Source organism: Scyliorhinus torazame, chromosome 15, assembly GCF_047496885.1.
Source record: "Scyliorhinus torazame isolate Kashiwa2021f chromosome 15, sScyTor2.1, whole genome shotgun sequence".
In the NCBI taxonomy this organism is placed as follows: Eukaryota; Metazoa; Chordata; class Chondrichthyes; order Carcharhiniformes; family Scyliorhinidae; genus Scyliorhinus; species Scyliorhinus torazame.
This window is the reverse complement of record NC_092721.1, coordinates 56,748,259-56,772,458: the sequence shown is the minus strand read 5'-3', so window position 1 is coordinate 56,772,458 and position 24,200 is coordinate 56,748,259. Positions and strand designations below refer to the sequence as shown.

General features: G+C 51.1%; 1 protein-coding gene across 1 annotated transcript in view; it reads left to right on the top strand.

Annotated features, from left to right (window-relative positions):
* The first annotated feature begins 8,691 nt into the window (after nt 1–8,691).
* LOC140391603 (uncharacterized) overlaps nt 8,692–24,200 on the top strand; it is a 114,210-nt gene continuing 98,701 nt past the window's right edge. The window contains exon 1 of the mRNA XM_072476259.1: nt 8,692–8,780. Within this exon, the coding sequence (XP_072332360.1) occupies nt 8,732–8,780 (49 nt within the window). The 5' untranslated portion in view covers nt 8,692–8,731. The remainder of the gene's footprint in view (nt 8,781–24,200) is intronic.

Sequence of the window (24,200 nt, the reverse complement as noted above, 5' to 3'; positions counted from 1 at the left end):
CCGGGGACACCCCATAGAATTCCTCTGGGACACAGGAGGGTCCGCACCATGCTTAATTCCTCCACAATGTTTCAGCGAGCCACGTGGCCCACCACCGACACCATTACACTCAACGGTTTTACAGGGCATTTACAGCAGGGACACATCACAGCCCCTGTAGCAATCGAGATAGGGAACATTAAAACAAAACACCCCGTAGTTCTGGTCGATCTACCCCAGACAGCCAAACACATCTTAGGGATTGACTTCATGAGCTCCCACAACCTCTCATTTGATCCGGTAAATAAATGTGTATGGAGAATGGCAAAAGCAGCATGAGCCCCTGCCACGCTCACAGTGGAGACTATGAAAACAGAATTAGCACAGTAGGAGAATTCTAGTTCGACCCCCGAGCCATTAGTCAGAATAAAGAAGTTAGGGCAGTCCTGCAGCAACACAAAGCAGCATTTGCACAGCACAAGCACTACAGTGGCAAGATAGCTGGCTTAGTGAACATTACAGGTCCCGACCCCAGACCCCAAAAGCAGTACGTTTTTCCCCAAGAAGCAGAGGAAGAGATCTCCAAAGTAATACAGAGTCTGCTTGATCAAGGCGCACTCCGATCAGTAGCCTCCACGAATAACGCACCAATTTGGCCTGTCAGGAAATCTGATGGATCATGGCGACTGACCATTGATTACCGGGAACTGAACAAGTAACACCGTAGCCACGAGTCCCGAGACCATGCTCAAACAGGGACTACAGTCAAAACAATTTCCGGTTTTGGACATTAGCAACGGCTTTTGGTCCATTCCATTGGATAAAGCGTGCCAATATAAATTTGCATTCACATTCCAGGGACAGCAATTTACATGGACATGCCTTCCGCAAGGCTTCCACAACTCCCCCTCCATTTTCCACCGACAGCTGGCAAATGGATTAGCAAAGTTTTCCCGACCCGATTGTCTGGTCCAATATGTAGATGATCTGCTACTACAGACGGACACAAAGGGAGAGCACATTTTGCTTCTCGATGAACCTTTAGGACTCCTACAACAGTTTGGATGTAAAGTGAACCCCAAGAAGGCACAGATTTTGCAGGAAAAAGTGATTTACTTGGGTACAGTAATCACACATGGTAAACGCGAGATCGAGCAAAAGAGAATTGACTCGATCGTCAAATTGCCCCTTCCCCATAACGTAACAGCCCTCCGGTCATTTCTAGGACTGGTTGGCTACTGCCGAAACCACATTGATGGTTTTTCCACAAAGTAGCGCCCCTATCCGACCTTCTCAAGAAACAAGCACCTTGGGAATGGCTTCCACAGCACACGGATGCCGTGGATGCATTAAAAAGAACCCTCAGCACAGCACCACCCCCCCCGCGTTACAGGTCCCAGATCCACTTTCCCCATACGCAATTGAAGTTGCAAGCACCGACCGAACTCTTTCGGCCGTGCTCCTCCACGAACGCCATGACCGATTAGGCCCCATGACATACGCCTCACGCGTGTTAGATCCTGCCGAGCAAGGATTTTCTGCCTGCGAAAGGTACCTGCTCGCAGTTTTTTGGGCAGTACAGTACTTCGCCTACATCACAGGACTCAACCCCATCACCATTTTCACTGAACACACCCCAACACAGCTATTACTAGATGGTCGACTTAAAGATGGCTCAGTCAGCCAAATCTGCGCAGCCCGTTGGACCCTTCGTTTACAGGGACGGGACATCACAGTTAAAGAACCAAGACCCGCACTTTCCTTGCCGATAACTTATAATATGCAGGTTCCCCACATGAGTGTGAGATCATCAACACAAATCATAATACAGGACCCTTTATACCTAAGTCAGCTCCCAGGAAAGCAGGTACTACACCCCAGAGACCCCAGCCCACAGACACGTGCGCACCCCTTAGAATCTATATGGATGGCTCCTCCACAGTTTTAAATGCAAAAAGAATTACCGGTTGTGGTATTTATGTAGAGGATGCACAGGGAGGCGCCCTAGAAGAGATTTCGTTGAAATTGCCAGGACACTTAGGCTCGCAGGTAGCAGAACTGGCAGCCATAGCGTACATTGTAGATCACCCTGACTCGTTTGCTTCTTTGGCGTATGTGGTCCGACCCAATCCCCATTACGAATGTGTCCCGCATAAGAAGGTTGGAATGTTCGGTGGCCGTAACGGCCTGACTGTCACAGTCCTGGACGAGTGGGATTAGGACCCGCCAGAAGTCTTCTATGGATTCACGAGGGAGTTGAGAGCGAGTGGCGGGTACATGCCTGGCGAACAGCGTGTTCGTCTTCTGTGCGTAGTTTTCTTTGAGAAGCGCCATGGCGTCGGCGTAGTTCGGGGCGTCCTGAATCAGCAGAAACCTTGAGTACAGGATCTGGATCTGTATATTCTGAGCCTCCGGAACAGGGGTGGTCACTGAGTTGATGTACGCCTCGAAGTAAGCTAGCCAGGGGCAGCACGGTAGCATTGTGGATAGCACAATTGCTTCACAGCTCCAGGGTCCCAGGTTCGATTCCAGCTTGGGTCACTGTCTGTGCGGAGTCTGCACGTCCTCCCCGTGTGTGCGTGGGTTTCCTCCGGGTGCTCCGGTTTCCTCCCACAGTCCAAAGATGTGCAGGTTAGATGGATTGGACATGATAAATTGTCCTTAGTGGCCAAAATTGCCCTTAGTATTGGGTGGGGTTACTGGTTTATGGGGACAGGGTGGAGGTGTTGACCTTGGATAGGGTGCTCTTTCCAAGAGCCGGTGCAGACTCGAAGGGCCGAATGCCCTCCTTCTGCACTGTAAATTCTATGATAATCTATGCTATGATAATCAGTGATTAAAGTCCTTTTTGGCATCGCTTGATTGCGGATCCAGCTGCAGGCGATCTGGTTTGATTCGGAGGTCCATCTTTTAGAAACTCTTACAGCAATAAATTGAGGCACGGTCAATTGAACAAAGACTAGAGTTGGATACAACTGAGGCTTTATTTCTCCAAGCTGGCAAAATGGCTGCTGAATGGAGGACACGCATATTTATACTCCGCCAACTGGGCGGAGCCAGCAGGCAGGGACTACCGGCGAACCTGTAGTACAGGTCCTACCTTACATCACCTAATACAGGTGCAACAGGGGTTTACCACAGCTTCCTTTTCGACAGAGGAGTGCCGAATTTCAGACGCATGGAGGGTACTGGAGAAGCAAGCCACGGGTCTGCCCGACTGGTTGAGGGTGGCGGCCAGAGCCACGTCCGATGCGTCGCTCTCCATCTGAAATGGGAGGGACTCATCGACTGCGTGCATTGTGGCTTTGGCAATGTCCGCCTTGATGTGGTTGACGGCACGGCGGGCCTCAGTCGTCAGGGGGAAAATAATGGACTTGATGAGTGGGCGGGCCTTGTCCGCATAATTAGGGACCCACTGGGCATAATATGAGAAGAATCCCAGGCATCGCTTCAGAGCCTTGGGACAGTGAGGGAGGGGGAGTTCCAGGAGGGGGCGCATGCGGTCGGGGTCGGGCCCTCGGACTCCATTTTCCACAACGTAGCCAAGAATGGCTCGGCCGGTTGTGCGGAAAACGCATTTCTCCTAGGTAAGGTTAATGAGTTTAGCGGTGTGGAGGAATTTCTGGCAATTCGCGTCATGGTCCTGCTGGTTGTGGCCGCAGATGGTGACGTTATCCAGATACGGGAACGTGGCCCGCAGCCCGTATTGGTTAACCATTCGGCCCATCGCTCGCTGGAAGACCGAGACCCCATTGGTGACGCCAAAGGGAATCCTAAGGAAATGGTAGAGGTGGCCATCTGCTTCGAATGCAGTGTATTGGTGGTCCATCGAGCGGATGGGAAGCTGGTGGTACGCGGATTTCAAGTCAACGATGGAGAAGACTCGATACTGCGCAATCTGGTTGACCATGTCAGATATGTGGGGAAGGGGGTACGCATTGAGCTGCGTGTACCGGTTGATCATCTGACTGTAGTCGACGACCATCCGGTGCTTCTCCCCAGTTTTAACGACCACCAGTTGAGCTCTCCAGCGGCTATTACTGGCCTCAATGACCACCTCCCGCAGAGGTTGTTGGACCTCTGACCTGATAAAGGTCCTGTCCTGGGCACTGTACCGTCTGCTCCTCGTGGCGACAGGCTTACAGTCCGGGGTGAGAATCACGAAGAGCGAGGGTGGATCCATCTTCAGGGTCGTGAGGCCACTGACGGTGAGGGGGGGGCAGGGGTATGCTGAACTTTAGGGTGAGGCTCTGGAGGTGGCACTGGAAGTCGAGACCCAGTAACAGGCAGCGCAGAGATGGGGGAGGACGTAAAGTCTGAAGTTACTGTATTCTACGCCCTGTACCGAGAGGGTCACGCGCAGTACCCCCGGATTTGTACAGAATGGGATCCGGAGGCCAGGGAGATTTTCTGGATCATGGGGAGAACCGTGAGGGAGCAGCGCCTTACCATAGCTGGGTGTATGAAACTCTCCGTACTCCTGGAATCGAAGAGGCAGGTCGTTTCGTGCCCGTTGATCCGTACGGTCGTTGTAGCGGTCGCAAGGTTGCGAGGCCGAGACTTGTCGCGGGTGATGGAGGCGAGCTGCAGAAGGTGGTGGGAGGGCCGATCGGCGGTGGCGGAGGTATCAGCCAGGCAAGCAGGGGCCCTGGTGTGCGTTCCAAGATGGCACCGAAGATGGAGGCGCCCATGGGGCGCACATGGTGGGTGACATCCAAGATGGCGGCACCCACGGGCCGCACGTGGCGGGCGGTGGAGAAGATGGCGGCACCCCTGAATCACACATGGGGGATGTTGCGGTAGCGATGCTGGGCCTAGAAATGACAGCGACCGATCGGGCCTGGCAAACGGTGACGAAGTGGCCCTTCTTGCCACACCTGTTGCAGGTTGCGTTCCGTGCTGGGCAGCGTTGTCTGGGGTGCTTGTTCTGGCCACAAAAGTAGCATTTGGGGCCTCCGGAGTTAACTGGCTGCCGCGCGGCACAGGCCTGTGGTCAGAGGTGTAGGACTCCGGATTACGGGAGGCCACTTCTAAGGAGTCCGCGAGCTGTACTGTCTCTGTGAGGCTGAGTGTACCCCCTTGTAATAAGCGCTAGCGGATGTAGTTGGACTGAATGCTCGTGACATAGGCATCCCTGATTAGCAGCTCCGTGTGTTGGACTGCCGACATCGCCTGGCAACTACAGTTTCTGCCAAGTAGCCGCAAGGCACGCAGGAAATCGTCCTGAGACTCTCCCGGGAGTTGCCATTTCATGGCCAGGAGGTGCCTGGCGAACACCTGATTTACAGTCCTAATATACTGTCCTTTCAATAGTTCTATCACCTCCGTGGAGGTGGGAGCGTCCCGAATGAGGAAGAAGAATTGTGGGCTCACCCATGCGTAGAGTAATTGGAGCTTCTGTGTGTCTGCAATGACTTCGGTGGATGCTCCGAGATATCCTTCAAAGCAGGCGAGCCAGTGCTCGAAAGTCACTGTGGCGTCGGCTGCGTGTCGGTTCAGCTCCAGGCGATCCGGCTCGAGTAAGACGTTAATCTTCAAAATTCTAGCACAATAAATTGATGTACCATCAATGACCACGCGACGATCTTGGAAAGGTTTATAAGAGATGTATAATGTATAATCATCTGGAAAGGAATAATTTGATTGGAGATAGTCAACACGGTTTTGTGAAGGGTAGGTCGTGCCTCACAAACCTTATTGAGTTTTTGAGAAGGTGACCAAACAGGTGGATGAGAGTAAAGCAGTTGATGTGGTGTATATGGATTTCAGTAAAGCGTTTGATAACGTTCCCCACGGTAGACTACTGCAGAAAATATGCAGGCATGGGATTCAGGGTGATTTAGCAGTTTGGATCAGAAATTGGCTAGCTGGAAGAAGACAAAGGGTGGTGGTTGATGGGAAATGTTCAGACTGGAGTCCAGTACTAGTAGTGTACCACAAGGATCTGTTTTGGGGCCACTGCTGTTTGTCATTTTTATAAATGACCTTGAGGAGGGCATAGAAGGATGGGTGAATAAATTTGCAGATGTCACTAAAGTCAGTGGAGTTGTGGACTGTGCGGAAGGATGTTACAAGTTACAGAGGGCCATAGATAAGCTGCAGTGCTGGTCTGAGAGGTGGCAAATGGAATTTAATGCAGAAAAGTGTGAGGTGATTCATTTTGGAAGGAATAACAGGAAGACAGAGTACTGGGCTAATGGTAAGATTCTTGGCAGTGTGGATGAGCAGAGAGATCTCGGTGTCCATGTACATAGATCCCTGAAAGTTGCCACCCAGGTTGAGAGGGTTGTTAAGAAGGCGTACGGTGTGTTAGCTTTTGTTGGTAGAGGGATTGAGTTTCGGAGCCATGAGGTCATGTTGCAGCTGTACAAAACTCTGGTGCGGCCGCATTTGGAGTATTGCGTGCAATTCTGGTTGCCGCATGATAGGAAGGATGTGGAAGCATTGGAAGGGGTGCAGAGGAGATTTACCAGAATGTTGCCTGGTATGGAGTGAAGATCTTATGAGGAAAGGCTGAGGGACTTGAGGCTGTTTTCGTTAGAGAGAAGAAGGTTAAGAGGTGACTTAATTGAGACATACAAGATGATCAGAGGATTGGATAGGGTGGACAGTGAGAGCCTTTTTCCTCAGATGGTGATGTCTAGCATGAGGGGACATAACATTAAATTGAGGAGAGATAGATATAAGACAGATATCAGAGGTAGGTTCTTTACTCAGAGAGTAGTAAGGGCGTGGAATGCCCTGCCTGCAACAGTCATGGACTCGCCAACACTAAGCGTATTCAAATGGTCATTGGATAGACATATGGACGATAAGGGAATAGTGTAGATGGGCTTTAGAGTGGTTTCACAGGTCGGCGCAACATCGAGGGCTGAAGGGCCTGTACTGCGCTGTAATGCTCTATGGTCTATGTTCTATGTTCTATGAATGGTGAACTATTGTGGGTTTATTGTGCTCGATGTAAAGCCTCCTGTAGCTGGACCCAAGAATGGGGGCAGTGCAGGAGAGCGTACACGTTTATACAGAGCCTGCTGGGTGGAGCCAGCAGGCCGGGATGCACCGTAATAACTGGAGTACAATGGCAGTGTACCATAATACATGTAATGTATGTTCAGTGGTTTACCACATTCACCCCCTGTTTAAAAGAAGAGTCGAGGGGTGGTGAAGCGAAGTTACAGGTCGAGTCTGTTGGAGGCTTTGACCTTCCGCCGCGACTGGCTCAGCCCCAGCTGTGGTGTGGGCGCCGATGTGAGTACCTGTGACTCCGGGTGCGTGTTGTCCTCTCCTTCTTCACCCAGTAGGTGAGCCGATGGGGGGACAGCCGGTGGGGGGACAGTACGCAGCAGAGCGTACATGTTTATACAGAGCCTGCTGGGTGGGATGCACCATAATAACTGGAGTACAATGGAGTAGAACAAAGAACAAAGAACAAAGAAATGTACAGCACAGGAACAGGCCCTTCGGCCCTCCAAGCCCGTGCCGACCATGCTGCCCGACTAAACTACAATCTTCTACACTTCCTGGATCCGGATCCCTCTATTCCCATCCTATTCATGTATTTGTCAAGATGCCCCTTAAATGTCACTATCGTCCCTGCTTCCATCACCTCCTCCGGTAGCGAGTTCCAGGCACCCACTACCCTCTGCGTAAAAAACTTGCCTCGTGCATCGACTCTAAACCTTGCCCCTCTCACCTTAAACCTATGCCCCCTAGTAATTGACCCCTCTACCCTGGGGAAAAGCCTCTGACTATCCACTCTGTCTATGCCCCTCATAATTTTGTAGACCTCTATCAGGTCGCCCCTCAACCTCCTTCGTTCCAGTGAGAACAAACCAAGTTTATTCAACTGCGCCTCATAGCTAATGCCCTCCATACCAGGCAACATTCTGGTAAATCTCTTCTGCACCCTCTCTAAAGCCTCCACACCCTTCTGGTAGTGTGGCGACCAGAATTGAACACTATACTCCAAGTGTGGCCTAACTAAGGTTCTATACAGCTGCAACATGACTTGCCAATTCTTATACTCAATGCCCCGGCCAATGAAGGCAAGCATGCCGTATGCCTTCTTGACTACCTTCTCCACCTGTGTTGCCCCTTTCAGTGACCTGTGGACCTGTACTCCTAGATCTCTTTGACTTTCAATACTCTTGAGGGTTCTACCATTCACTGTATATTCCCTACCTGCATTAGACCTTCCAAAATGCATTACCTCACATTTGTCCGGATTAAACTCCATCTGCCATCTCTCCGCCCAAGTCTCCAAACAATCTAAATCCTGCTGTATCCTCTGACAGTCCTCATCGCTATCCGCAATTCCACCAACCTTTGTGTCATCTGCAAACATGTACCGTAATACATGTCATGTGTATGATCAGTTGTTTACCACAGGGTTGTGCACTGTTTTTCTCACTTGAACTGACACTCTTCTTCAAAGATTCTGCCCTCTGCTTCCACAACCTTTTCAGGAGGAGAGTTACAAAGATCCATAACAAAAGTATTTCACCTCATCTCTGATTTAAATGGGTAATTCCTTATTTTTAAACAGCGACCTCTATTTCAAGATTGTCACCCACTATCTGTATTGTCTAGCAATCTGTGAAACCCTGCTGGTTTTTACAGCAGTTTTAAAGTAGACTGTGGAGGAGTAATGCAAATTTGGGTAAGTATTTGGTTTTCTATCGCATGACATAGTCACTTCCTTTCTGATCAGAGCAGAGATTGCTATCAGACGTGCCTCTGGCTTTTTCTGAAAATGGACGATATCGTCTGTCTTATTATATGTTTGTTCCTCTGCGCAAATGGTAAGTTTCCAAACATGCTTTGTTTCAAAGACTTCAAGTGTTCAGATGGTAAAGTAAGAGACATTCACTGGCTGCATCGATGGTTAATTTAACACTTTGATCTGAACAAGCTTTGATTGAGGTTCAACAAACGCTGTGCGTTGTAGATTGCAGAGCAAACTCTGCACGGTGTACCGGTTACTTGGGGAACCTTCATTTCCCATTTGAAGTGCTCTCTGCAACTGACTGGGTGAATGTTTGCAATAATTCAATTATCTCTACTTTGAGGTAAAATTCTTATCAGCAGGTCTTGAGCAACAGGGAGTTTCAGATGAAATACTGCTGAAGCTGGAAATCAGAAATGGAAACAGGAAATGTTGGAAATACGCAACAGATCTGACAGTGTCTTTGGAGAGAGTCTTAACTCTGTTTCTCCCCTCACAGATGCTGCCAGGCCTGCAGGGTATTTCCAGCATTTTCTGTTTTTATTTAGAGAGATTCATGGTACGATTCAGCCTCTGCGGTTGAATCCCACAAGAGCCCCAAATCGGGCATTGCATTGGGCAGTCACTCGACTCACTCTACCCTGCACGATCTGAGTCTCACCCACCCAGAGCATGACCCAGACCTGCATATTTAAATGACCCTACTGGCATCCGGCGAGACCGCGACAAGGTGTCATTAGCACTGGTTTCCACAAATGTGGACCAGGCGCGATAGAATCCTTGGGGGTCTTGCAGGTCTTTAGAGCCCCCCGGGTGGTCAAGGATAGGGTGGGGTAGTACATGGTGCCAGGAAGGCAGTGTCAAGTTGGCACTGCCAGTGTTCCTTGCAGATTAGGGGGCTGGGTGAGGTGGGGAGGGCTCCCGGCCACGAGAAGTTTGGGAGGGAGAAGCGGAGTCCATAAAGTTGGTGTGGGGGGTTGCAGAGATCGGGGCTGCCGGTGATCTGCGAGAAGCCGTAGCAGGAAATTGACAAAAGTGTGGCCTTGGCAGGGAAAAAATCCCCGAGGCCCAGAAAACTGGCAAAGTGCCCATGAACACTGATGAGTGAATGTTGGCGCTGCAGCCGACAATGACCACCCTGCCAAACACACCCAAAATCGTACTCAGTTTTAAGTCTGCTGAATCACACCCTCAATTTTTTACAATCAGACTATCCAGCAAACTGACAGTAGGAGGTTGGAGATGCAATTTCATTGCAAAATAACGGGCGCGATCTACCGATCACACTGCGCCTAAAAAATGGCCAATACTGCCGGGATCAGAGGTGAGGTGGCAAGATGAATACAGAACTGGCCCGACCACAGAAGGCAGAGGGTACCAGCAGAAGGGTGTTTTTCTGAATGGAAGGTTGTGACGAGTGGTGTTCCACAGGGATGGGTGCTGGCGGCTCTGTTGTTTATAGTATACATAAATGATTTGGAGGGAAATGTAACTGGTCTGATAAGTAAGTTTGCAGATGATACCAAGGTTGGTGGAGTGGCAGATAGTGTTGAGGATTGTCAGAGGATACAGCAGGATACGGATAGTTTGGAGACTTGGGCAGAGAAATGGCAAATGGAGTTTAATCTGGACAATTGTGAAGTAATGCATTTTCTAACATAGATCTAACATAGAGGGGAAATATACAGAAAATGGCAAAACTCTTAGGAATATAGAAAGGCGTGCAGGTCCACAGATCTTTGAAAGTGGCAACACAAGTGGACAAGGTAGTCAAGAAAACATACGGAATGCTTGACTTCATTGGATGGTGCATCGAGTATAAACAATGGTAAGTCATGCTAATGTTTGTTGTATAGTTGTATAGACCCTTGATAAAGCCGCACTTGGAATATTGTGCACAATTCTGGTTGCCACACTACCAGAAGGATGTGGAGGCTTTGGAGAGGGTGCAGAGGAGGTTTACCAGGATGTTGCCTGGTCTGGAGGGTGTTAGCTATGCGGAGAGTGAATAAACCCAGACTGTTTTCATTGGAAAGACGGAGGTTGAGGAGTGACCTGATAGAGGGCTACAAGATTATGAGAGGCATGGACAGAGTGGATGGGCAGGTATTCTTTCCCAGGGTGGAGGGGTCAGTCACTATAGGTTTAAGGTCCATGGGGCAAAGTTTACAGGAGATGTACGAGGCAGCTTTTTTACACAGAGGGTGGTGAGTGCCTGGAACGTGCTGCCAGGGGAGGTTGTGGCAGCAGATACATTAACGGCGTTCAAAAGGCATCTCGCCCAATACATGGATAGGATGGGTATTGAGGGATATGGTACTAGGATGTGCTGAGGGTTTTGGCCAAGTGTGGTATCATGACCAGGATAGACTTGGAGTGTCAAAGGGCCTGTTCCTGTGCTGTATTGTTCTTTGTTCTTTTAGACCCCGCTCCCAGGATATACCTGGATTGCTACGTCTTGCAAGATCTAATATGATCTTGTGAGACATCACAATGTGAAGCCTGCCCATTGTGGGCGGGATCACATTTTAACAAATCTGCATATGAGAGCGAGACAGCAAGTCTCACTGTAATATGCAGTTCCGTGAGGTAACCACGAATTAGGACCTGTCCCCTTCGATTGGAACCTCGGATGAGCGGCGTTCAGTACTGGGACCAGATGGAATGGCACATGTGGGGTCTCCCACGGGATTGGAGGCCCCCAGGTACATGCCGTCTGGACAGGGCTGGAACCTGGCACTGCTGGTGCCACCCAGGCACCCTAGCACAGACATCCTGGCACTGCCAGCCTGGGTGTCAGCCTGGCACTGCCAATTTGACGAGATGGCACTGCCAGCTGTCAGGGGCACTGACAGCTTGCCAGCCTGGCAGTGCCAAGGTGGCATTTTTTGCGCAGCGGTGATCGGTAAAGGAGGCTGCACTGTGTGCATGTGTGGGGGGGGGGGGGGGCTGGGGGGTGGGGGGCTGCCCAGGGGTTCCCTTATCTTGAGTTGGGGGGGGTCACCTCAGGAGCTTGAGAGATCGGGACGCCATTTTAAAAGGCGTCCCCATCTCTCGCTGACTGAGAAGTTCCGGCGAACGGAGCTCCACAGTGCAAAAAACAGAGCTGAGTGTGGCCTCGGGCACGTGCTCCCCATTGCCGCCTCATATCTAAATGGAGGGATGTTAGATAGCAGGATGTTTCTCACGCTGTGAGTGCCTGGAAACACATCGCTTAAGGCGCTTGCTTATGCGACTCATTTGGTTAGATCGTGCCCAATATTTGTGGTATTGGATGTAAAATTCCTCTTTACTTTTTTTCTTCCATTTTTAACCAAAGGATTACCATGAGATTAATACACAGTAGTGTTTGTCCTCACATTAACCTTTTAACTAAATACTGACACCATTGTGATGTCCCTTGTGAAGTCCTTCAAGATGGCTTAAAGTCGTAGTGTTGACAAAGAACATCAAGCTATGTATTTGAAACAAAGCTAGTTTATTTACACTACTTTAAATGATTCAGAAACTAAGTAATAGCTATGAAAAGATCAGTATTAAATGTGTGCTGCAGAAATCTATAATAACTCTCTAATACAACTATTACTCTATCTCAAACTTCTCTCACCGTCTCTCTTACTTCCTCTTATAGAACTCTGGGAGGTACAGGATATATATATGACTACTCTGTGGTGCCATTTAGTGTTGAGATACATGAATATCATCTTGTTAATTCTTTACACTCCTACACTATACACATCATTACATCCCCTTTCTTTGAAGATGTTTGTACAGTAAAAAACAGTAAAATATAAGCAATGATATTACATAGTAATATTACATAGTACGTATACCAAAAAGTTAACAAATGATTCAAGATTTGTTAACGTTTTACAAATTAAGTCTTTCAGGTATCTTTCTGATTCTGAATGATCTTCTCAATCCAGTTGTGTATTTCACATCTAGAACATAGAACAGTACAGCACAGACCAGGCCCTTCAGCCCTCGATGTTGTGCCGAGCATTGTCCGAAACCAAGATCAAGCTATCCCACACCCTGTCATTCTGGTGTGCTCCATGTGCCTATCCAATAACCGCTTGAAAGTTCCTAAAGTGTCCGACTCCACTATCACAGCAGGCAGTCCATTCCACACCCTAACCACTCTCTGAGTAAATAACCTACCTCGGACATCCCTCCTATATCTCCCACCCTGAATCTTATCGTCTTCTTCTTGTGCTTGTTGCGGGGAAAATTTGCATCAGTGCATTGCGGTCACTGCATCCAGAAAGTGTACCTGAGCAAGACACCCGAGGTGTTCAAGTGAAGGCAAGCATCCAGCAGAGGGCAGTAGAGTGGAGCTGCTGATTGGCTGTTGCAGGGAAAATTTGCATCAGTGCATTGGTGTCACCGTATCTTGAAGGTGGTTTGTGGAGGAGCTGTTGTCAAGTGACAGTTAAATCCAAAACACTTCTTCAGTGTTTCCCTCCCTACCTCCTCCTCTAACCCCCCCAAAAAAGACAACCACTGTAAGGATCCCAGCCGAGTAAAGTTCAAGAGGGAGACTCGAGGGCAGGTAGAAATAGAAAGAAGTTGAACCGTGACATCACAGCCTGCAGGTAAGTGATTGGCTGGTGACTGGTAAGTAGTTTTTTATTTTCCCTGAGGTGTATTCGTGCGGGGCGCAGTGGTTGCTGAGTGAGTGCTTGCTGAGAAGGGGAGTAATTTTTAAATAAACTTACTGTTGGGAGTTTCCAGCTGAATCCGGTCGGAGGGAGGACAGAGTGACTGCTGGGTAAGTCGTAAAGATCTAAATTGTTTGCGCAGGCCCATAACAGCTGATTGCTGTTCTCGTGTGGGGTGCAGTGGTTGCTGGTTAAGTGTTTTATTTTTACTTGTATTTAAGTTGGGCAGTTTCTAAACCCTAGACACTACACTTGTAGTGTCCCCCACCCTTCCACCTCCTTTAACCTAAGGGGTAGAGTGAATAACAGGTAAGCTCTTTCTTTTTTTTATCCTGAGGGGATGGCAGGGAAGGCAGTGCAATGTTCCTCCTGCAGAATGTTTGAGGTGAGGGACGCCGTCAGTGTCCCTGCTGATTTTACATGTGGGAAGTGCACCCATCTCCAGCTCCTCAGAAACCGCGTTATGGAACTGGAGCAGCAGTTGGATCATTTGGGAGGCAGAGGTGGTCACAGATAGTAGCTTCAGGGATGTAGTTACTCCGAAGAATCAAGGTAGATGGGTGACAGTGAGAGGGGCTGGGAGGAAGCAGTCAGTGCAGGGATCCTCTGTGGTCGTTCCCCTCAGTAACAAGTATACCGTTTTGGAGGGGGACGACCTATCAGGGGTAAGCCACGGTGAATGGATCTCCAGCACTGAGTCCGTCCCTGTGGCTCAGAAGGGAAGGAGGGAGAGCAGGAGAGCAATAGTTATTGGGGATTCGATAGTTAGAGGGACAGATAGACAGTTCTGAGGCAGCGAAAGAGACTCACGGATGGTATGTTGCCTCCCGGGTGCCAGGGTCCGTGACGTCTCGGACCGTGTTTTCAGAATCCTTAAAGGAGGAGAGTAGTCACAAGTCATGGTACACATCGGTACCAACGACATAGGTAAGAAAAGGGATGGGGATTCAAAACAGGAAATTAGGGAGCTAGGGTGGAAGATGAGAGCCAGGACAAACCATGTTGTCATCCCTGGTTTGTTGCCGGTGCCATGTGCTAGTGAGGTGAGGAACAGGGAGAGAGTGCAGATAAACACATGGCTGCAGGGATGGTGTAGGAGGGAAGGTTTCAGGCAGTGGTTGCTGAGTGAGTGCTTGCTGAGAAGGGGAGTAGATTTTTAAAAAAAACTTACTGTTGGGAGTTTCCAGCTGAATCCGGTCAGAGTGAGGACAGAGTAACTGCTGGGTAAGTAGTAAAGATTTAAATTGTTTGCACAGGCCCAAAACAGCTGATTGCTGTTCTCATGTGGGGCGCAGTGGTTGCTGGTTAAGTGTTTTATTTTTACCTTTATTTACCGTGAAAGAGCGCGACGAGAGCGGCGGGGACTCAGTGAAAGAGTGCGAGGAGAGCGGTGGGGACACAGTGAAAAAGCGCCAGGAGAGCGGCGGAGACTCAGTGAAAGAGCATGAGGAGAGCGGCGGGGACACAGTGAAAGAGCGCGAGGAGGGTGGCGGGGACACAGGATAAATTAGCACGAGGAGAGCTGCGGGGACACAGGAGAGCGGCGGGGTCACAGGATAAAAGAGCGCGAGAAGAGCGGCTGGGACACAGGATAAAAGAGCACGAGGAGAGCGGCGGGGACACAGCTGCTGGAGAAGCAGCCTTCAGATTTTAGGCGGGAGCAGTCGCCAGGGGTCTGTCGGGAAAGTAAGTTTTCCTCTTTAAAAACTTACCTTGAAGAGTGACATCACAGCAAAGCAGTGACCTGATTGGCTGGTAAGGAAAGTGCTCCAATTAGCAGTAGCTGGGAGAAATTCAACTATTCGTGTGTTCGTAAGTATTGTGATCGGTAAGTGAAATCTTTATTCCTTTCACTTAATCATTATTTGATATTATATTTATAATCAGTTAAGGTAAAGTGTAAAAATGGCAGGAGACCCGTGTTATGCTCCTCGTGCTCAATGTGGGAGTTCAGGGACGCGGCCGATGCCCCTGACTCCTTCATGTGCGGGAAGTGTGTCCAGCTGCAGCTCCTGTTAGACCGCATGACGGCTCTGGAGCTGCAGATGGACTCACTTTGGAGCATCCGCGATGCTGAGGAGGTCGTGGATAGCACGTTCAGTGAGATGGTCTCACTGCAGATTAGGATTGGTGAGGGAGACAGGGAATGGGTGACCAAAAGAAAGAGAAAGGGCAGGAAGGCAGTGCAGGTGTCCCATGCGGTCATCTCCCTCCAAAACAGGTATATCGTTTTGGATACTGTTGGGGGAGATGACTCACCAGAGGAAGGCAGTAGTAGCCAGGCTCATGGCACCGTGGCTGGCTCTGTTACACAGAAGGGCGGGAAAATGACTGGCAGGGCTATAGTCATAGGGGATTCAATCGTAAGGGGAGTAGTCAGGCGTTTCTGTGGTCGAAAACAAGACTCACGAATGGTATGTTGCCTCCTGGGTGCACGGGTCAGGGATGTCTCAGATCGGCTGCAGGACATACTGAAGGGGGAGGGGGAGCAGGAAGTTGTCGTGGTGCTCCTCTCCCTGTTTCAAACTCCCGGCTCTCCTCTGCTTGGTTCAAAATCCTGGCTCTCCTCTCCCTGTGTCAAACTTTCGGTTCTCCTCTCCCTGTTTGAAACGTCACCTCCCGGCTCTCCTCTCCCTGTGTCAAACTCCCGGATCTCCACTCCCTGTGTCAAACATCTGGCTCTCCTCTCCCTGTTTCAAACTGAAACACCCGGGTCTCCTCTCCCTGTGTCAAACTTCCGGTTCTCCTCTCCCTGTTTGAAACTTCACCTCCCGGCGCTCCTCTCCCTGTGTCAAACTCCTGGCTCTCCTCTGCCTTTTTCAAACTCCCGGCTCTCCACTCCCTGTTTTAAACTGAGTCTCCCAGCTCTCATTTCCCTGTTTCAAACTCCCGGCTCTCATCTCCCTGTGTCAATCCTCCGGTTCTCCTCTCCCTGTTTCAAACTCACGGCTCTCCTCTCCCTCTTTGAATCACCGGGCTCTCCTCTCCCTGTTTCAAACTCCCGTCTCTCCTCTCCCTGTTCCAAACTCCCAGCTCTCCTCTCCCTGTTTCAAACTGCCGGCTCACCTCTCCCTGTTTCAAACTCCCGACTCTCCTCTCGCTGATTCAAACTCCCGGCTCTCCTCTCCTTGTTTCAAGCTCCCCGCTTTCCTCTCCCTGTGTCAAACAATAATTCCCGGCTCTCTTCACCCTCTTCCAAACTCCCGGCTCTCCTCTCCCTCTTTCAAACTCCCGGCTCTCCTCTCCCTGTGTGAAACTTCCGCCTCTCCTCTCCCTGTTTCAAACTCCCGGCTCTCCTCTGCTTGTTTCAAACCCCCGGCTCTCCTCTCCCTGTGTCAAACTTCCGGTTCTCCTCTCCCTGTTTGAAACGTCACCTCCCGGCTCTCCTCTCCCTGTGTCAAACTCCCGGATCTCCACTCCCTGTGTCAAACATCCGGTTCTCCTCTCTCTGTTTGAAACTTCACCTCCCGGCGCTCCTCTCCCTGTGTCAAACTCATGGCTCTCCTCTTCCTCTTTCAAACTCCCAGCTCTCTTGCCCCTCTTTCAAACTCCCGTCTCTCCTCTGCCTCTTTCAAACTCCCGCCTCTCGACTCCCAGTTTTAAACTGAAACTCCCAGCTCTCATTTCCCTGTTTCAAACTCCTGGCTCTCCTCTCCTTGTTTCAAACTCCCGGCTCTCCTCTCCTTGAATCAAATTGAAACTCCCGGCTTCCCTCTCCCTCTTTCAACCTCCCGGCTCTCCTCTTCCTCTTTCAAACTCCCAGCTCTCTTGCCCCTCTTTCAAACTCCCGTCTCTCCTCTGCCTCTTTCAAACTCCCGCCTCTCGACTCCCAGTTTTAAACTGAAACTCCCAGCTCTCATTTCCCTGTTTCAAACTCCTGGCTCTCCTCTCCTTGTTTCAAACTCCCGGCTCTCCTCTCCTTGAATCAAATTGAAACTCCCGGCTTCCCTCTCCCTCTTTCAACCTCCCGGCTCTCCTCTGCCTGTTTCAAACTCCCGGCTCTCCGCTACCTCGTTGAATCACTCGGCACTCCTCTCCCTGTTTCAAACTCCCGACTCTCCTCTACCTGTTTCAAACTCCCGGCTCTCCTCGCCCTCTTTGAATCACCCGGCTCTCCTCTCCCTGTTTCAAACAGAAATTCCCGGCTCTCCTCTCCCTGATTCAAACTCCCGGCTCTCCTCTCCCTCTTTCAAACTGAAACTCCTGTCTCTCCTCTCCCTGTTTCTAACCCCCGGCTCTCCTCTGCTTGTTTCAAAATCCTGGCTCTCCTCTCCCTGTGTCAAACTTCCGGTTCTCCTCTCCCTGTTTGAAACGTCACCACTCGGCTCTCCTCTCCCTGTGTGAAACACCCGGATCTCCACTCCCTGTGTCAAACATCCGGCTCTCCTCTCCCTGTTTCAAACTGAAACTCCCGGGTCTCCTCTCCCTGTGTCAAACTTCAGGTTCTCCTCTCCCTGTCTGAAACTTCACCTCCCGGCGCTCCTCTCCCTGTGTCAAACTCCCGGCTCTCCTCTTCCTCTTTCAAACTCCCGGCTCTCTTCCCCCTCTTTCAAACTCCCGTCTCTCCTCTGCCTCTTTCAAACTCCCGGCTCTCCACTCCCTGTTTCAAACTGAAACTCCCGGCTCTCCTCTCCCTGTTTCAAACTCCCGGCTCTCCTCTCCCTGTTTCAAACTCCCGGCTCTCCTCTCCCTCTTTGAATCACCGGGCTCTCCTCTCCCTCTTTCAAACTCCCATCTCTCCTCTCCCTGTTCTAAATTCCCAGCTCTCCTCTCCCTGTTTCAAACTGCCGGCTCACCTCTCCCTGTTTCAAACTCCCGACTCTCCTCTCGCTGATTCAAACTTCCGGCTCTCCTCTCCTTGTTTCAAGCTCCCCGCTTTCCTCTCCCAGTGTCAAACAAAAATTCCCGGCTCTCTTCACCCTCTTTCAAACTCCCGGCTCTCCTCTCCCTCTTTCAAACTCCCGGCTCTCCTCTCCCTGTGTGAAACTTCCGCCTCTCCTCTCCCTGTTTCAAACTCCCGGCTCTCCTCTGCTTGTTTCAAACTCCCGGCTCTCCTCTCCCTGTGTCAAACTTCCGGTTCTCCTCTCCCTGTTTGAAACGTCACCTCCCGGCTCTCCTCTCCCTGTGTCAAACTCCCGGATCTCCACTCCCTGTGTCAAACATCCGGCTCTCCTCTCCCTGTTTCATACTGAAACTCCCGGGTCTCCTCTCCCTGTGTCAAACTTCCGGTTCTCCACTCTCTGTTTGAAACTTCACCTCCCGGTGCTCCTCTCCCTGTGTCAAACTCCCGGCTCTCCTCTTCCTCTTTCAAACTCCCGGCTCTCTTGCCCCTCTTTCAAACTCCCGGCTCTCCACTCCCAGTTTTAAACTGAAACTCCCAGCTCTCATTTCCCTGTTTCAAACTCCTGGCTCTCCTCTCCTTGTTTCAAACTCCCGGCTCTCCTCTCCTTGAATGAAACTGAAACTCCCGGCTTTCCTCTCCCTCTTTCAAACCCCCGGCTCTCCTCTCCCTGTTTCAAACTCCCGGCTCTCCACTACCTCGTTGAATCACCCGGCTCTCCTCTCCCTGTTTCAAACTCCCAACTCTCCTCTACCTGTTTCAAACTCCCGGCTCTCCTCGCCCTCTTTGAATCACCCGGCTCTCCTCTCCCTGTTACAAACAGAAATTCCCGGCTCTCCTCTCCCTGTTTCAAACGCTCGGTTCTCCTCTCCCTGTTAAAAACTCCCGGCTCACCTCTCCCTGTTTCAAACTCGCGGCTCTCCTCTCCCTCTTTCAAACTGTAACTCCTGTCTCTCCTCTCCCTGTTTCAAACGCCCGGCTCTGCTCTCCCTGTTTCAAACTCCCGGCTCTCCTCTCGTTGTTTCAAATTCCCGGCTCTCCTCTCCCTGTTTCAAACTCCTGGCTCTCCTCTCCCTGTTTCAAACTCCTGGCTCTCCTCTCCTTGTTTCAAACTCCCGGCTCCTCTCTCCTTGTTTCCTTTTTAGTGGCCTTTCTTGCCGCACCCTTTGCAGGTGACGGTGCGGGCCGGGCAGCGCGTGCGCGGGTGATTTGCCTGGCCGCAGAAGAAACAGCGTTGGCCGATGGCGGTAGCAGGCCTGCGGAGTTAGCGGGTAAGTCTGGGGGTTAAGCGGGTAAGTCTGGGGGGCTGCCGCGGCGGGGTGCCACGCAGCCCAGGGGGGCGCGGGGGCGTACGCAAGGGCGTTCTTGTACGCCACATCCATGGACCCAGCCAGGGGCCGGGCCTCGGTGAGGCCCAGCGTGTCCATTTCAAGTAGTCTTCGGCGAATGTCGGGGGGGGAGATCATACCTGCCACAAAAGCGTCTCGAATTAAAAGTTCGGAGTGCTCGTTCGCCGTCACCGCTGGGCAGCCGTAGTTTTGGCCCAGCACCATCAGTGCCCGGTAGAAATCTTCTAGCGTCTCATCTGGGCTCTGCCGTCTCGTTGCCAGCAGGTGACGGCCGTAGATCTGATTAAGTGGACGAATGTAGTGTCCTTCCAGCAGTTCCATGGCTTTATCATAGTTCGCCGCCCCTTCGATCAGGGGGTAGGTCACCGGGCTGACCCGCCAGCATAGGAGGTGTGTTTTCTGCCTTTCCGTGGGGGTGTCGGCAGCCGTATCAAGGTAGCTCTGGAAGCATGCCAGACAATGCTTAAAAATCGTGGCAGAGTTTTCTGCGTGAGGGCTGAGCTGAAGGCACGCTGGCTTGATGCGGATATCCATCCTTCAAAGTACTTATCTGATTAATTTGATGCACAATCAATACTCTTGAGACCACGTGGAGTCATATCGATTCAGCTTTAATCAGATAGAACTGTACCCAGCAGCGATGTTACAGAAGTGAATGCTGCTGGAACGGCATTGGTTCTTATACTCCGCCTCTCAGGGCGGGGCTATGTACATTGCCCAATGGTTGACCCTGCGGTCTAGCCAATGGTCATTCCTCTCTCAGGTACCGCAATACCTGGTATTACCACAAAACGGCACCTCCTGGCTCTCCTCTCCCTCTGTCAAACTCCCGGATCTCCACTCCCTGTGTCAAACATCTGGCTCTCCTCTCACTGTTTCAAACTGAAACTGCCGGCTCTACTCTCCCTGTGTCAAGCTTCCGCCTCTCCTCTCCCTGTTTCAAACTCCTGTCTCTCCTTTCCTTGTTTCAAACTCCCGGCACTCCTCTCCTTGTATCAAACTGAAACTCGCGGCTCTCCTTTCCCTGTTTCAAACACCTGGCTCTCCTCTCATTGTTTCAAATTCACAGCTCTCCTCTCCTTGTATCAAACTGAAACTCCCGGCTCCCCTCTCCCTCTTTCAAACTCCCGGCTCTCCTCTCCCTCTTTCAAACTCCCAGCTCTCCTCTCCCTGTGTCCAACTGATACTCATGGCTCTCGTCTCCCTGTTTCAAACTCCCGGCTCTCCTCTCCCTGTGTCAAACTTCCGCCTCTCCTCTCCCTGTTTCAAACTCCAGGCTCTCTTCTGCTTGTTTCAAACTCCCAGCTCTCCTCTCCCTTTGCCAAACTTCAGGCTCTCCTCTCCCTGTTTGAAATCACCTCCCGGCTCTCCTCTCCCTGTGTCAAACTCCCGGATCTCCTCTTCCTGTGTCAAACACCCGGCTCTCCTCTCACTGTTCAAACACCCAGCTCTCCTCTTCCTCTTTCAAACTCCCGGCCCTCCTCTACCTCTTTAAACCTTCCGGCTCTCCTCTGGCTCTTTCAAACTCCCTGCTCTACTCTCCCTGTTTTAAACTGAAACTCCCGGCTCTGCTTTCCCTGTTTCAAACTCCTGGCTCTCCTCTCCTTGTGTCAAACTCCCGGCCCTCCTCTCCGTGTATCAAACTGAAACTCCCGGCACTCCTCTCCCTCTTTCAAACTCCCGGCTCTCCTCTCCCTGTTTTAAACTGAAATTCCCGGCTCTCCTTTCAATGTTTCAAACTCCTGGCTCTCCTCTCCTTTTTTCAAACTCCCGGCTCTCCTCTCCTTGTATCAAACTGAAACACCCGGCTCTCCTCTTCCTCTTTTAAACTCCCGGCTCTCCTCTCCCTCTTTCAAACTCCCGGCTCTCCTCTCCCTCTTTCAAACTCCCGGCTCTCCTCTCCCTGTTTTAAACTGAAACTCCCGGCTCTCCTTTCAATGTTGCAAACTCCTGGCTCTCCTCTCCGTGTTTCAAACTCCCGGCTCTCCTCTCCTTGTATCAAACTGAAACTCCCGGCTCTCCTCTTCCTCTTTTAAACTCCCGGCTTTCCTCTCCCTCTTTCAAACTTCCAGCTCTCCTCTCCATGTGTCAAACAGAAACTCATGGCGCTCGTCTCCCTGTTTCAAACTAACGGCTCTCCTCTCCCTGTTTCAACCTCCCGACTCTCCTCCCCCTGTTTCAAACAGAAACACCCGGCTCTCCTCTCCCTGTTTAAAACTCCCTGCTCTCCTCCCCTCTTTCAAACTCCCGGCACTCCTCTGCTTGTTTCAATCTCCCGGCTCTCCGCTCCCTGTTTCAATCACCAGTCTCTGCTCTCCCTGTTTCAAACTCCCGGCTCTCCTCTCCCCATTTCAAACTTCCAGCTCTCCTCGCCCTCTTCCACACTCCCAGCTCTCCTCACCCTGTGTCACAACATACAGCTCTCCTCTCCCTGTTTCAAACTACCGGCTCTCCTGTCCCTGTGTCAAAGTTCCTGAACTCTTCTCCCTGTTTCAAACTGAAACTCCCGCCTCTCCTCTTCCTCTTTCAAACTCACGGCTCGCCTCTTCCTCTTTCAAACTCCCGGCTCTCCTCTCCCTGTTTCAAACACCCAGCTCTACTCTCCCTGTTTCAAACTCCCAGCTCTCCTCTGCTTGTTCCAAACTCACGGCTTTTCTCTCCCTCTTTCAAACACCCGGCTCTCCTCTCCCTGTTTCAAACTGAAAGACCTGACTCTCCTCTCCCTATTTCAAACTCCTGGCTCTCCTCTCCCTCTTTCAAAAACACCAGGCTCTCCTCTCCCTCTTTCAAACTGCCGGCTCTACTCTCCTTCGTTCAAACTGAAACTCCCGGCTCTCCTTTCCCCCCTTAACATTCCCGGCTCTCCTCTCCCACTTTCAAACTCCCGGCTCTCCCTCTCCGTGTTTCAAAATCCCGGCTCTCCTTTCCTTGTTTCAATCTCCCGGCACTCCTACCCCTGTTTCAGACTGAAATACCTGGCTCTCCACTCCCTGTTTCAAACTCCAGGCTCTCCCCTCCTTGCTTCAAACTCCCGGCTCTCCTCTCCCTGTTTCAAACTCCCGAGTCTCCTCTCCCTTTTTCAAACTCCCAGCTCTCCTCTCCATCTTTCAAACTCCCAGCTTTCCTCTCCCTGTTTCAAAGTCTTAGCTCTCCTCTCCCTGTGTCAAACATGAAACTCCCGGCTCTCGTCCCCCTGTTCAAACTCACGGCTCTGCTCTCCCTGTGTCAAACCTCCGGCTCTCCTCTCCCTGTTTCAAATTTACGGCTCACCTCTCCCTCTTTCAAACTCCCGGCTCTCCTCTCCCCCTTTCAAACTCACAGCACTCCTCTCCCTGCTTCAAACTCCTGGCTCTCCACTCCCTGCTTCAAATTCCCGGCCCTCCTCTCCCTCTTTCAAACTCCCGGCTCTCCTCTCCCTCCTTCAAACTCCCGGCTCTACTCTCCCTGTTTCAAACACCCGGCTTGCGTCTCCTTGTTTCAAACGCACGGCTCTCCCCTCCCTGTTTCAAACACCCGGCTCTCCACTCCCTCTTTCAAACTCCCGGCTCTCCTCTCCCTCTTAAACAATCCTGGCTCTACACTCCCTCTTTCAAACACCCGGCTCTACTCTCCCTGTTTCAAACTCCTGGCTCTCCTCTGCTTGTTTCAAACTCCCGGCTCTTCTCTCCCTCTTTGAATCACCCGGCTCTCCTCTCCCTGTTTCAAAACTGAAACTCACGGCTCTACTCTCCCTGTTTCAAACTCCCAGCTCTCCTCTGCCTCTTTTAAACACCCGGCTCTCCTCTCCCTCTTTCAAACACCCGGCTCTCCTCTCCATCTTTCAAACTCCCGGCTTTCATCTCCCTCTTACAAACGCCCGGCTCTCCTTTTCCTGTTTCAAACATCCGCCTCTCCACTCCCTCTTTCAAACTCCCGGCTCTCCTCTCCCTCTTTAAAACTCCCGGCTCTACTCTCCCTGTTTCAAACTCCCGGCTCTCCGCTGATTATTTCAAAGTCCCGGCTCTCCTCTCCCTGTTTCAAAACTGAAACTCACGGCTCTACTCTCCCCGTTTCAAATTCAGGCTCTCCTATTCCTCTTTCAAAGTCACGGCTCTCCTCTCCCTGTTTCAATCTCCAGTCTCTGCTCTCCCTGTTTCAAACTCCCGGCTCTCCTCTGCTTGTTTCAATCTCCCGGCTCTCCTCTCCCTGTTTCAAACTCAAGGCTCTCCTCTCACCATTTCAAATCCAGGCTCTCCTCTCCCTCTTTCAAACTCCCGGTTCTCCTCTCCCTTTTTCAAACTCACGGCTCTCCTCTCCCTGTTTCAAACTCCCTGCTCTCCTCCCCTCTTTCAAACTCCCGGCTCTCCTCTCACCATTTCAAATCCAGGCTCTCCTCTCCCTCTTTCAAACTCCCGGTTCTCCTCTCCCTTTTTCAAACTCACGGCTCTCCTCTCCCTGTTTCAAACTCCCTGCTCTCCTCCCCTCTTTCAAACTCCCGGCTCTCCTCTCCATCTTTCAAACTCCCAGCTTTCCTCTCCCTGTTTCAAAGTCCCAGCGCTCCTCTCCCTGTGTCAAACATGAAACTCCCGGCTCTCGTCTCCCTGTTCAAACTCCCGGCTCTGCTCTCCCTGTGTCAAACTTCCGGCTCTCCTCTCTCTGTTTCAAAC